The sequence below is a fragment of the Somniosus microcephalus genome, chromosome 9, assembly GCF_052327205.1.
Source record: "Somniosus microcephalus isolate GS21.2 chromosome 9, FLI_Smic_1.0, whole genome shotgun sequence".
Classification (NCBI taxonomy): Eukaryota; Metazoa; Chordata; class Chondrichthyes; order Squaliformes; family Somniosidae; genus Somniosus; species Somniosus microcephalus.
This window is the reverse complement of record NC_140995.1, coordinates 177692640-177706691: the sequence shown is the minus strand read 5'-3', so window position 1 is coordinate 177706691 and position 14052 is coordinate 177692640. Positions and strand designations below refer to the sequence as shown.

General features: G+C 46.4%; 1 protein-coding gene across 27 annotated transcripts in view; it reads right to left on the bottom strand.

Moving 5' to 3' along the window:
- Positions 1-11100: 11100 nt before the first annotated feature.
- The window catches only part of eya4 (EYA transcriptional coactivator and phosphatase 4), a 496999-nt gene continuing 494047 nt past the window's right edge, over positions 11101-14052 (bottom strand). For 25 of the 27 annotated variants that reach the window (XM_085997581.1, XM_085997603.1, XM_085997604.1 and 22 more), the window contains one exon: positions 11101-13442. In XM_085997581.1, the coding sequence (XP_085853707.1) occupies positions 13362-13442 (81 nt within the window). In that variant the 3' untranslated portion in view covers positions 11101-13361. The remainder of the gene's footprint in view (positions 13443-14052) is intronic. The other 2 variants (XR_015079577.1, XR_015079576.1) reach the window with 2 other exon arrangements.

Sequence of the window (14052 nt, the reverse complement as noted above, 5' to 3'; positions counted from 1 at the left end):
TTTGTCACGATCCTCCTGCTTCACGACGACATGCAAGCCGTGATCCTGACCAATGGTTCCACCACAGACCCAATTCACATATGAACCAGGGTCAAGCAAGGCTGTGTCATCGCACCAACGCTCTTCTTGATCTTCCTTGCTGCAATGCTCCATCTCACCCTCAGTAAGCTCCCCGCTGGAGTGGAGCTAATTTACAGAACAAACGAGAAACTGTTCAACCTCCATCGCCTCCAGTCCAGATCTAAGGTCATCCCATCCTCTGTCATCGAATTAGAGTATGCAGACAACACTTGCGTCTGCACTCACTTGGAGGTCGAACTCCAAACCATTGTTAACACCTTCACCAAAGCGTACGAGAGCATAGGCCTTACACTAAACATCCGTAAGACAAAGGTCCTCTACCAACCTGCCCCCGCCACACACTACTGCCCCCCCAATTATCAATATCCACGACAAGGCCTTGGACAACGTGGACCACTTTCCATACCTCGGGAGCCTACTGTCAACAAGGGCAGACATCAATGACGAAGTCCAACACTGCCTTCAGTGTGACAGTGCAGCCTTTGGTCACCTGAGGAAGAGAGTGTTTGAAGACCAGGACCTCAAACCCGACACTAAGCTCATGGTCTACAGGGCAGCAGTGATACCTGCCCTGCTGTATACCTCAGAGACATGGACCATGTACAGCAGGCACCTCAAAGCACTGGAGAGGTACCACCAATGCTGCCTCTGCAAGATCCTGCAAATCCATTGGCAGGATAGGCGCACCAACGTCAGTGTTCTCGCTCAGGCCAATATCCCCAGCATCGAAGCTTTGACCATGCTCGATCAGCTCCGATGGACAGGCCACATCGTCCGCATGCCCGTTACGAGACTCCCAGAATAAGCGCTCTACTCGGAGCTCCGACACGGCAAGAGAGCTCCAGGTGGGCAGAGGAAACGCTTCAAGGACACCCCCAAAGCCTCCTTGAAAAAGTGCAACATCCCCACCGACACCTGGGAATCCCTGGCCCAAGACCGTACAAAGTGGAGGAGAAGCATCCGGGAAGGCGCTGAACATCTCTAGTCTCTTCGCCGGGAGCAAGCGGAAGCCAAGCGCAGGCAGCGCAAGGAGCGCACGTCAACCCACGTACCCCACCCACCCGCCCCTTCAACCACCGTCTGCCCCACCTGTGACAGAGACTGTAGGTCCCGCATTGGACTCATCAGTCACCTGAGAACTCAACTTTAATGTGGAAGCAAGTCATCCTCGGTTCCGAGGGACCTCCTAAGAAGAGGAAAACTTGCTTGCCCATCAACTTTGGATTTCAAATCCACCTACTTGTCTACAAATCCCTTCACAGTCCTGCTCCTCCTTACCTCAGAAACTTCCACCAGCCTTAGATTCACTTCTGTGCCCTCTAGTTCACTGACTTTGGCCTTATGTACATCCTGTACTCCCACTGTCCCACCATTGGTGGCAGAACCTTAAGCTTCAGCTCTATTGTCTGCTAACTCCGGCATGCCTCTCACCACCTTCAAAAATTCTTTTGAAAATCTATTTGATCAACTAAACTTTCACTCACCTCTCCCGCTAACATTTGATATCTATTCCTTTCCTCTTCTATGAAGCATCTTGGGACATTTGTTCTGCATTAAGGATGCTACACTACAAGTTGTAGAGACATGGTGAGATAGGGTATCTGCCACCTATTTGATGCATTGGTGCTGACCCTGGACATGTCTCCTGTGGTTGCCTGAAATCGTCGTGTGGTATAGAAGCTGAAGGCTGTGTTGATTGTAACTACCACAAGTAGTGCAGAGCAAGTGGTGGACTGTGCTTGTAAATCTGATTCATTTAGCTTGCATATCTCATTGAAAGCTTCCATGTGAGCTAAAAGTAAACATTCTGCAAATACTGAGCAGGTCTGGATTCTAATGAAGGGTTTCTATCCAAAACAATAACCTATTGTTTCTGTTTTCAGATTCTGCTGGACTTGCTGTGTATTGCCAGCATTTTGTTTTGTTTTCTGATATTTCTTTTTATTCCTATACTAGCTGAAGTGCCCGGCGGTGCCGAGGCTTTTTTGAGGGCATGTTATTGTTGGAAGAGAGAGAGAGAGCGACTGGGGGGAAGAGAGAGAGTGACTGGGGGAAGAGAGAGAGCGACTGGGGGGAAGAGAGAGAGCGACTGGGGGGAAGAGAGAGAGCGACGGGGGAAGAGAGAGAGCGACGGGGGGGAGAGAGTGAGCGACGGGGGGGAGAGAGTGAGCGACTGGGGGGAGAGAGAGCGACTGGGGGAAGAGAGAGCGACTGGGGGGAAGAGAGAGAGCGACTGGGGGGAAGAGAGAGAGTGACTGGGGGGAGAGAGAGAGCGACTGGGGGGAGAGAGAGAGCAACTGGGGGGAAGAGAGAGAGCGACGGGGGGAAGGGGAGGGAGGGGGAGGGGGGAGGGAGGAGGGGGGAGGAAGGGGAGGGGGAAGGGGGGAGGGGGAAGGGAGGGGAGGGTGAGGGGAATGGAGGGGGGAAGGGGAGGGGGGAAGGAGGGGGGAGTCAGCAGACCCTCTCCCCTCTGCTGGCGATGGCTCCGCTGAGCTCCGCGCCGCCCCACGCAGTGACATGACGCAGCTGAGCCCCGCCCCCCGGTTAGCCCGAGCGCCGCCCCCCCTCCCGAGGCCGGGCCTGAGGCGGCTTGAGACGGCCGGTTGCGGCTGGCCGGGGTAACCCTCCTCCCCTCTCTGCCCTCCCGATCTCCGGGACCGGGCCTGGGCCTGAGCGGCTTGAGACGGCCGATTGCGGCTGGCGTGCCTGGTTGCCGGGGTAACCCTCTCCGCTCCCGAGCCCCGCCCCTCCGAGCCCCCCCCCCCGCTAACCTGCTTGCTTCCCTCTGCCCGTGCTCTGTGGGCCCTGTGTGGAGGTGCGCGTGCGCCGTGCAGCGTGAGCGTGAATGAAGCGCGAGCAGCTTGCAGTGAGCCCAGCCAGCCTTTACCAAGATGGCTGGCTGCTGGTTCGGAATCGGGCCCAGCGGGACGGCCGGTGCGTAGCTCGGGCATGGCTGGGCAACAGACGCCTGGGCTTCGAGGCCTGCCTGCTAAAACGGTGAAAGGTAGGAAAATTATAGAGGTTAAAGAAAAGATTTACAAATGAATTAACTTTTTTAAAAAACAATATGGCCTAGAAATTCGGTTGGTAGCGCCGGCGCTGAGCGCCTAAAGAGACCTAGAATTGGGGCGAAGCGCTATGTTGGGGCGGACGCTATGAAGATAGCACCAACTCAGATATTGACTATACATTTAGCGCCTGCGCTAAGTGTTTGCGCGCGCCCGCGAGCGCAAGCAGCTCATGACGTCATTTCAGTGTGCAATGCCTTTTAGGAGCGCATATTGGGTGGCGCCCGGAGCCTTAGCGCCCAGCGCTATTAGTGACAGTTCGAGGGAGGGCTAACAGGCCCTTCTCGGAGTAGGGGGGCGCTATTTAAAGGGGACAGCTCTACTGCAGAATCTTCTGCCACTTGGCCTGCTCATTGCGCTCGCTGCTAGAGAGAGTTGGCGAGCTAATGTGGAGCGGAGTTCTGGGATTTGAGCTTTACAGTACTTGGTACCTTCAACCCTGTCCGAAGCACTTGCACCACTACACCTAAAAGCCTTTTGACCAACTGGCATCAGAATGGGAGCTTGTTTGGAGGGCGACGGACTTCATCTGCACTCTGTGCAGCAGTCATGATGACTTGCCTTGCCCTGCGGGGAGACGGTGGCCGAACCTGCCTATCCCCCCTGCGTTGCTCCATGCCGCTTGGTCCGTCAACTGGTTCATCCTCAGAGCCACCCCCCCTCCCCTCCCCTCCAGGGGACTACTATCCCCAGTCTGCAGATGTCTCCGCTCCCCGGATTCTGCAACAGCTGGTCTGGATTCCTCCTGGTCCTCGCCTCCGGTGGCACTGGCACTGGCAGCTTCAGCGCGTTGAGCCCGAGTTGGTGCTGCTTCATCTGAAAGTGGGAGGTGGAAGAGTGGCTTTAGCAAAAGGACAGGTTTGCTGAAAGGCATGCCAGATTGCGGCAAGGCTCTGACATGGCTGCACACTGAGGATGCATGCTGGCGGGGGGACCAAGTGGAAGGCAACAGGTGGAAAAGGTGAGAGTCTTACCCTCGCTGTCGATAATGGGGTCGGCAGATGCAGTGGTCACTGGACCAGACAGACGTCCTCCAAGTATCTGGTGCACTCTCTCCTCCAGATCCGTGAGAGTGACCACTTGTGCAGGTCCGCCACCGGTTCGACGCTGCTCCTTTCTAATCTGTGCCATCTTGGACTGCAGGGGAAAGAAGGGGAGGTTCTGTTACATGAGACCATGAGACCTCATCGCATGCCCCCCATGGTGCAAGAGCCCTTACATGAGGCCTTGAGACCTCATCGCATGCCCCCCATGGTGCAAGAGCCCTTACATGAGGCCTTGAGACATCTGTCCATGTGTGTGGCCAGAAAGGGCCATGGATGCATACTGACAGATGGCCATTGGCGCATCATTGCAGCAGGGTGCCCGAAGTCAGCTGCAGATGGAGGGAAGCACAAGTTTGGTAAACCATCACTCACCCTAACGATCCGTGTGAGGTCATTGAATTTCTTCCTGCACTGAACAGGGGTCCTGGTCGCCATGCTGCTGGAATTCACCCTCACAGCAACCTCCCTCCAAGATCGTCGATAAGCCTTCTGATTTGGCCTCTTGCCATTATCCGGATACAGGACCTCTCGACGGTGTTCAACTGCAGCCACCAAGTGGTCCAGAGCCTTAGTGCTGAAGCGCTCTGCTCTCTGCCTAACCTTCTCCATAATGCACAAGTTTCTAACGCCAGACAAGGGCGAGCGCCGAATCTGAGGCCTACAGGGCGTTGGGTGTTTAAGCTCAGTCTGACTGACCCGCCCCTTTAAGAGCCGGCCGGCGCCTGTCGGTCTCGTGCTTTCCCGTAATTGAGTTCACCTGCGCTGCGCCCGTCCGCGTCGATATTGAGTAGCGCCTGACCTTATGCGCCTTAAGAGCACCGTGCAACGGCTAATTTAGCGCCTCAATCCCCTTTGGGGGCGATGCAACCCAATATCGCGCCAGGCGGCGATAAGTTTCGTCTGGCTATAAACTTTCGGCATCGCCAGTTCTAACGCCTCAAGCGGGGCTATACCCAATTTCTAGGTCTTTGTGTTTTAAAAGCAACTTTTTTTTTTGCTGGAAATGTAGATTTGAAAAGAAACACGCAGAAAGCGAGAAAAAGAAATGAAGAGTTTGGAATCAAGATGGCGGCCACTCACCTCGGTTCAGAATGATAAGGCCCGCCCACACACGCACCGATTGGTCAACCATCAGGTCACTGAAGTGTAGGATTGGTCAATCGTCCTGTCACTTGACTGTAGGATGGCCTGCCCGCACATGCAATGAACCCGCCCCCGTGACGCAGCGATTGGTCGACTGTCGGATCGCTCGACCGTACGATTGGTCAACCTTCACGTCACTCGATGATAATGAGCGGAATTTTGAACGTTTTTTGGATACTGTTGGCACAATTTTTGTCCGACGAAAAAGTAAATACGCCTGCAAGAGTCCCCTAATGATGAGCTTTCTTTTGATATAACACATGTGTAGGTACGCTCTATAACTTTTGATTGTATAGCCGGACAGAGAGACAGACAGACAGACAGACATATCCTTTATATATATAGGTAGCGACATCTATCTCCAGCACAGTTCCCCTGTAAGGTGCTGATAGCTCACTCTCCTGTGGTACCGTTACTGCCTATTGCTTTGCCAGGTCCCATGGGTGCACCTCTCCATCCTTTAGTTTCCCTGGCCATTCTCCTCCTGCCAGTCACCATCAATGCAGCACTGCATGCTCCACCAATTCTGTAGATTAAAGAGAACAATGCCTTCTCTTGCAGTTTCATGGGCCTTCTGTTACCTTTCCACAAGCTGTTGTTTCTCCATGGCACAACACCAGCTTTGATCGGGCAAGAGATATACAGAGTTCTAGCAAGTCAAAAGTTGAGCAATTTTGTAAACGATCCACTTAATTATTTATGCATGGAATCTGTGATAATGTTTCTTACAGTCAACTATAGGAATTGTTTTGTAGAAGTGCCGGAAGAAATTGAATGCTTTGTTAGCTGAAAAAAAGAAATGTCATTGCATTAATGTTTGGTTTGTGCAGGGGTTAAATTTAATGCATTGTGGACTTTATAGATCAGCTACTGCAATCAACTCTATTTTACATTGTGTTAAGCAAGTCACTGATTGCATCAATGAAGTTGCTTGTACACACATGACATCAGAATTATGCCCCCACTGCATGATCAGTTTGCACCAGTGCCGGATGCACTCAGGAAAACCAGGCCCTTCTTACCGCCATACATCATCTGATCTTAAATGTTTTACTTATAACTGTTATTTTACTAGCCCTCATTTCAGCATAGAAGATTATGCATGGCACATGTTGGTGGGAGAACCCCATATTATATATTTTTGATTAGCGTTCTTTAAATGTGGGGTTGGGAAGAGCACTCCTGCTCCTCCCACTTCCATATTTAGGTAAGTATATTTCAAAAACCTACCTTGTCAGTAAGAGGCGGTCCCAGAGTCTGATTTTCCTGAGTGCATCTTCACTGACGCAAACCCATCTTGCAGTGGGGGCTGTAAATAGGCATTAGGCCTCTTATTTACCTGTTTCTAATGAGGGCACTGGACGATGATTTTTTGTCCTTTTCTCAATATGGCGGGTGGTGTATTTTCAGCTGGAAATGTGCGTGCGCTGTCTGCCCGCCATATGGAGGCTTAGCATGCCGACTAAACATAAAAACATAAGAAATAGGAGCAGGAATAGGCCACTTGTCCCTCGAGCCTGCTCCGCCATTCAATAAGATCATGGCTGATCTTGGGCTCAAAGCCACTTCCCTGGCCGCTCCCCATAACCCTTCATTCCCTCATCTTGCAAAAATCTGTCTATCTCCACTTTAAATGTATTTAATGACCCAGCCTCTACAGCTCTCTGGGGCAGAGAATTCCACAGATTTACGACCCTCTGAGAGAAGAAATTCCTCCTGATCTCAGTTATAAAAGGGCGACCCTTTATTCTGAGACTGTGCCCCCGAGTTCTAAATTTCCCCATGAGGAGAAACATCCTCTCTGCATCTACCTTGTCGAGCCCCCTCAGTATCTTATATGTTTCAATATGATCACCTCTCATTCTTCTAAATTCCAATGAGTATAGGCTCAACCTGCTCAACCTTTCTTCATAAGTCAACCCCCTCATCTCTGGAATTAATCTAGTGAATCGTCTCTGAACTGCCTCCAATGCAAGTATATCCTTCCTTAAATAAGGAGACCACAACTGTACGCAGTACTCAAGGTACGGTCTCAATACCCTGTACAGTTGTAGCAGGACTTCCCTGCTTTCATACTCCAACCCCCTTGCAATAAAGGCCAACATTCCATTTGCCTTTTTGATTACTTGCTGTACCTGCATGCTAACTTTTTGTGTTTCATGCACAAGGACCTCCAGGTCCCTCTGAACTGTAGCATTTTGTAATCTCTCGCCATTTAAATAATAATTTGCTTTTTTATTTTTCCTGCCAAAGTGGATAACCTCGCACTTTCCCACATTATACTCCATCTGCCAAATGTTTGCCCACTCACTTAGCCTGTCTATATCCCTTTGCAGATTCTTTGAGTCTTCTGAACAACTTGCTTTCCCACCCATCTTTGTATCATCCGCAAACTTGGCTACATTACACTTGGTCCCTTCATCCAAGTCATTAATGTAGATTGTAAATAGTTGAGGCCCCAGCACCGATCCTTGTGGCACCCCACTAGTTACCGTTTGCCAACCGGAAAATGACCCATTTATCCCGACTCTCTGCTTTCTGTTAGTTAGCCAATTCTCTATCCATGCTAATATATTACCTCTTATGTGAGCTCTTATCTTATGCAGTAACCGTTTATGTGGCACCTTATCGAATGCCTTCTGGAAATCCAAATACACCACATCCATTGGCTCACCTTTGTCCACCCTGCTCGTTACATCCTCAAAGAACCCCAGCAAATTTGTTAAACATGAGTTCCCTTTCATAAAACCATGCTGACTCTGCTTGACTGCATTATGATTTTCCAAATGCCCTGCTACTGCTTCCTTAATGAAGGAAGGACTCCAGCATTTTCCCAACGACAGATGTTAGGCTAACTGGTCTATAGTTTCCAGCTTTTTGTCTCCCTCCTTTCTTAAATAGGGACTAGCTCCTGAACAGCATGTGAATGTATAGGCCAATGTATTGTAGGAATAATATTCCTAGTTGATTGCCCCATGAATGATAACAAATCCTAACTACACGTGTTTACTTTTGCTTTTCTACCTTGGCTTGTACTTATGCAACAAATCCATTACTGTTACCATAAACTGTTATTAAATAAATAGCTTGTCGATTTTGCGAGCGGTGCTAAAAGCATCGTGCTCAGGCACTAAGTTCCTAGCGCCCCATTAGCACCCCCCGAGGTGCTAACGGGAGGCGCTAACCAACCGAATTTTTCTCCCAGGATCTTTCTAGCCCTTGCTTTCTGTCACAATCAGAAAAGAGATAGCATAATTGTCATCATAGCACATGATTTGAGTTTACCAGAACTTTTTAACAAAGTGCATCATCCCTCTGTTATCACCAACATATTGTAACCCTTTGTATGTTCTCTTTAGAAATGTATTTCAAGTTATAGTACTGTTAGTGAATTCTGTGACGGAGGTGCATAAGTTTATTGTATGACTAGCTGATACTGTAGTATGTCTGGTACTAAAGCATGGATTTTTGATGTACTTCCCAATATAAGTTTGTTGCATTTAACATAAATAACACCATAAATAAAAACAGAAAATGCTGGAAATACTCAGCAGGTCAGGCAGCATCTGTAGAGAGAGAAACAGAGTTAACGTTTCAGGTCGATGACCCTTCATCAGAACTGGAAAAAGTTGGAGATGCAACAGGTTTTTAAGCAAATGTAGGGGTGGGGGGGGGGGGCGGGGGGAGGGAAGGGAAGAACAAAGGGAAGGTCTGTGATAGGATGGAAAGCAGGAGAGATTAAGAGACAGAAGGGATGATGGTGCAAGGCAAAAGGAGATGGTAATGGGACAAGTTAAGAACAAAAGATGCCTCTAGATGAAGTGTAAATGGCACTGGCAGAATGATCGACAGCTGCCATGTGAGAGTGAGAAAAAAAATGATGGGGCAGAGGTTATGGTCTGAGATTGTTGAACTCAACATCGAGTTCAACAATTTCAGACCATAACCTCTGCCCCTATCATCTCCCCCCTCTCCCTGCCACTACACTTGCTTAAAAACCTGTTACATCTCCAACTTTTTCCAGTTCTGATGAAGGGTCATTGACCTGAAACTTTAACTCTGTTTCTCTCTCTACAGATGCTGCCTGACCTGCTGAGTATTTCCAGCATTTTCTGTTTTTATTTCAGATTTCCAGCATTTGCAGTATTTTGCTTTTGTATAAATAACACCATGGCTGGGAGTGTGCTACAAGGTGTATAACATTTGAGGGGGAGACCACAAACTGACAACTATTTGTCACCTGAACTCTGAGCATATGTTACGGCCCTGAACTTACTCCAAAACATCTTTTATCTTTTGGAATATATATGAAGTTTATTGACTTTAAGATAAATAAGTAATAATTAAAAACTTTCTTGTTGTTCCCTCATTGGTTCAGCTGGTTACGGCAGTGATCAGGTCAGGAGGGTCCCTAAGCCAGGGTTGCAGTAGGACACCAGCACTGGTTACAGTGGTCACGGGTCAGGGCGGAGAAAGTCAGTCTTGTTGTTCCTGCTTCTGATGGTTGCCAGAAGTACGCAGGTGTGGATGTTGGTGCGGACAGCCGTGGGCTCGGTTGGGATCCCCTCCTCTCCCTGAGAACAAAAATCATCCAACGTTTATTGCCTAAGCTCACACATATGAAGAACAGTCACTTTGCTGAGGTACAAAAGGGTGGCCTTTGAACTACACTATTGTTGGGTATGGTAGCATAGTGGTTATGTTACTGGACTTTGAGTTGAAATCCCACCCCAGCAGCTGGGGAATTTAAATTCAATTCAATATATTTGGAATTTAAAAGTTAATATCAATAATGGTGACCATGACATGATCAGATTGTTGTAAAAACCCATCCGGGTCACTAATGTCCTTTAGGGAAGGAAATCTGCCGTCCTTACCTGGGCTGGCCTATATGTGATTCTAGACCCACAGCAATGTGGTTGACTCTTAACTGCCCTCTGAAATGGCCTAGCAAGTAATGGCCACTCAGTTGTATTCAAGAAGGGCAATTAAGGATGGGCAATAAATGCTGGCCTTGCTGGCGATGCCCACACCCCATGAATGAAAAAAAATACCCGAGCATGGAGTCCATGCCATAAGAAAGGTGAAGGGGAGGGGAGAAAACTTGCAAAAACGTGAAAGAAAATCCTATTTATAATTGGTGCTTTGCATCTTTTATTTTTGCCATTATTATTTTTGCTGAATCCTAACCGCTTACTTAGGCTGAACCTGTTGCTGAGCAACCTCAATGCCTGGTTTGACCCTGAGCTAAGCTTCAAACCCCGTATCCAATCCATCACCAATACCATTCATTTCCATCTCCATAGTATTACCTACCTCTGTCCCTAACTCACCCACCACTGCTGAAACTCTCATTTATGACTTTGTCATTCTACATTCAACTTCTCCAATGCTGTACTCTCTGGACCACCACACCCACCACCCCGGATTCATCCTACACAAACTTCAACTCATCCAGAACTCTAATGGCTGCTCCCTATCTTACCCTCCAACCATCATGTTCCTATAGTATGGAATTTCTTGCTATAATCCTCCCACCCTCAAAAGCCTCCTCAAAATCTGCCTGTATTTATCTCCCCCAATTTAACCCAGCTCTTGCTTGGTGTCCAACCTTTTTGTGAAGCACCTTTAGCATTTCCCTGTGTTAAAGGCACTATATAAGTGCAAGTCATTGTTGTATGATACTATACATTATATCATTACAATAATTACTTCAAGAAACACGGATTCATGTGTCCCAAAAACTGAGACTTTCTTAATCATTGAAATTAGTTTGTTTTATTCATTTTGAAACACAGAAGTATCAAGACTGTTTCTGTACATGTATTTTCAGATAATTCACACTAAATATATTACAAAGAAACCCAGGACCATTTAAATTTCCACAAGAGTTGATTTTAATGTTCAAAAAGCACAATCAAAATAAATAAAAAAACATAAACAGTATACTGTTACCACTAAAACGTTGCTGTGTGGCCAATACTTATTATTCTATAGCCCCATAGCTAGAATCTGCAGGAACAAAGATAAACAAATCAGAGTGGTGTATCAATGTTATGTGCATCCTCTGAATATCCCCTATACTAAATCACACACAGAGCTGAGGAGAAATTGTACTTACAGCATATTGGCAGAATACCCAATCTGTATTATATACAATTTGCTTTTCTCTTTTTTTTAGGCAGGAGGGAGGGGAGATGGTTGCAAGATGGAGAGATCAGAATGCTGGTACTTTAACTCTTTAAACTGTGCAGCAGTTTCACTATAAGCAGACACAGGCACAGCCAGGTTAAAGACCTAAATATCACAGGATCATCTCCATGCTACACAGTGAAGTTATTGTTTGTATGTGGCATTAAATGTAGAAGTTGATCAGATAGTACTCAGGAGGTTTAACAAAGCTAAAATTGAACTGCAATGTAAGCAAAGTTTATATACTTGGAAAAATAATTCTTTGGGAAATTGAGTTTTGGTATTTGATAATGCAGTTCTACTTAAATTAATTCTGATCCAATATTTAAGATGCCTTTTGCTGTCTGCCAATATGCTGTAAAGATGTATAATGCACAACGGCATTTATTTTATATAGGAGGAACTTCGTTTAAAGGCTTTTAACATCAGCTTTATTTAAAGGTCTCTGTCCTTTGAACAAGTTATTAAAATGAATTTGAAGGGTTTTTTGTATACTAGTAATTGCAATACTGGTTTAGAGAGAAAATCTCAACATTGGGTTGAGAAGTTGGATAGCTTTTCACTTTAAGTTATTTGTAGAGTGAATCTGTCAATGAAGACTGGACCCTTCCCAAGATGCAATAAGCCCTTAAACTTGTTCAAAACCCTTATCCTCACATCCCCTTTTATTCATAGATACATTAAATGGGGGAGGGGTATGTGGGAAGGGATGGATTGGGATAAAAGTTATATGAAGTCAGTGAGGCTGGGGTATTATAGTTTTCAGATTTAAAGAAAATATAGACTAGCATGAAATCAAATAAGTGCCCAAACCAAAAATTCTTTTAGAAACTTCCCAGAAATGGTAAAGACTAGCATAATATCAAAAAGTGTCAAGCTGTTTCTTAACGACTAAAATAGATTACCTCACAGTTTAAATTAAAAAGTTTCTCCTGGATATCATTAAGGATTGTAATTTACAATTAAACACTAAAAAGTCCAAGTAAAAACACAAAAACTCTCCAATTTTTAATTTCCTGTTTAGACCAACAGACTGGAACATTTCTTCCCTGCTTACACAACGCAGAATTCTTTTACTTCTGATTCTTTTAATAATTTGGTCATTTCAAAAAATTAATCATCACAAAGAATTTATCTACACATTTGTGGAACAAAAGTTACATTGTAACACACCAACACTGTCTTCTTTTAAGGCACAACACATCGTTTATGTATATTCTCCTTGTCAAGCTTTACAAAAAGTGACTATCCCCATAAAAGCATTTATGTTTTCGAATACAGCTGCTAACTTAGTATAAGCTCTCACAGTAACTAAGTTATACAAACTGCAGGTCTAGATGTGATTGTCAATGTAGCCCAGTGCACTTCTAATGCAGGTTCAGCTTGGATAAGCAGACTAAAGTTTGCTAAGACACTGCATTATTGAGAACATCCAATGGCAAAGGAATGCCGTTGAACAACTTCATGCCGGATGCGTTGGAAGCAGCTTCATGTTTCTTAAAAGAACTAGTTCATTGTAAAAGCTGTTCAAGCATCCTGGGCATTGTATAATCACTTGAAGAGTTGTAAAATACACACAACTTGCACTTTATCTATAATGAACAATATTTTCCTAAGACCAACATAGTTCCTTATGCAGAGGTTTAATGTACCAGTCACTGTTCAGCAGTTTGAATTCACAATAGCCTCACATGACAAATCAATTCTCTTCATTTCTTAAGACAAATGTGGAAGCCAGAGGTGCTGCAGATCACAGAGGGAAACTTCATAAACTCCTAAACGTTGCTAACAGTTGTTGACTTTGTATCTCTGGCTGTGCTGCACAAGGCAGCTACAAGTATTCCAGTTCCAGTGCTTGATTCAAAGCCAACAGGTCAGAGTGGCTCGATATCCTCCAGAATGGCATATTGTGCTACAGATATAAGAAAAACAAAACAAAAAACGTCAGCATTAATAATCACTAAACCTATATGACAAGCATGTTGATACGTTTAAATACTGCACTTTAAAAGAGTTTCATTAAATATAAATAAAATGTGGGTAGTTTGAGAGTTTATTTTGGCTACTGCCAGCTATGGTGTTTCGATACTGCAACTAAATTTTGCTAAAGCAACCGGGCGTCAAATGTCAGAATCAAAGGCCGCGATTTCACCGACCGAGGCGGGTCTGGGGCGGCCGGGGGCGGTGTCGCGGTCCCAGCCCGCTGCCTACTGCAGCCCACACTCTCCAAGTGATTTTATATTAATAGGGCTTGTTAAGCCCGCCCTGCGAGGTTCCTGGCTAATTAAAAGGAAGTGGGTCTGGTGACGTCGTTTGATGACGCGTCATCAGCCGGTTTCCTTAAAGGGGCCATGTCCAAATTGATCTTGACAGTTGTGCTGTCCGTGTTCTCCAGCATTGAGGTGCTGCAAACACTGACAAGCACGGCACAAAGGTGCAGGGCTGCACCCAGGCTCTCCCATGACTCCCTCCATATGCTTATGGAGGGAGTCACAGCACACAGGGAGGTTCTCTTCCCTTCT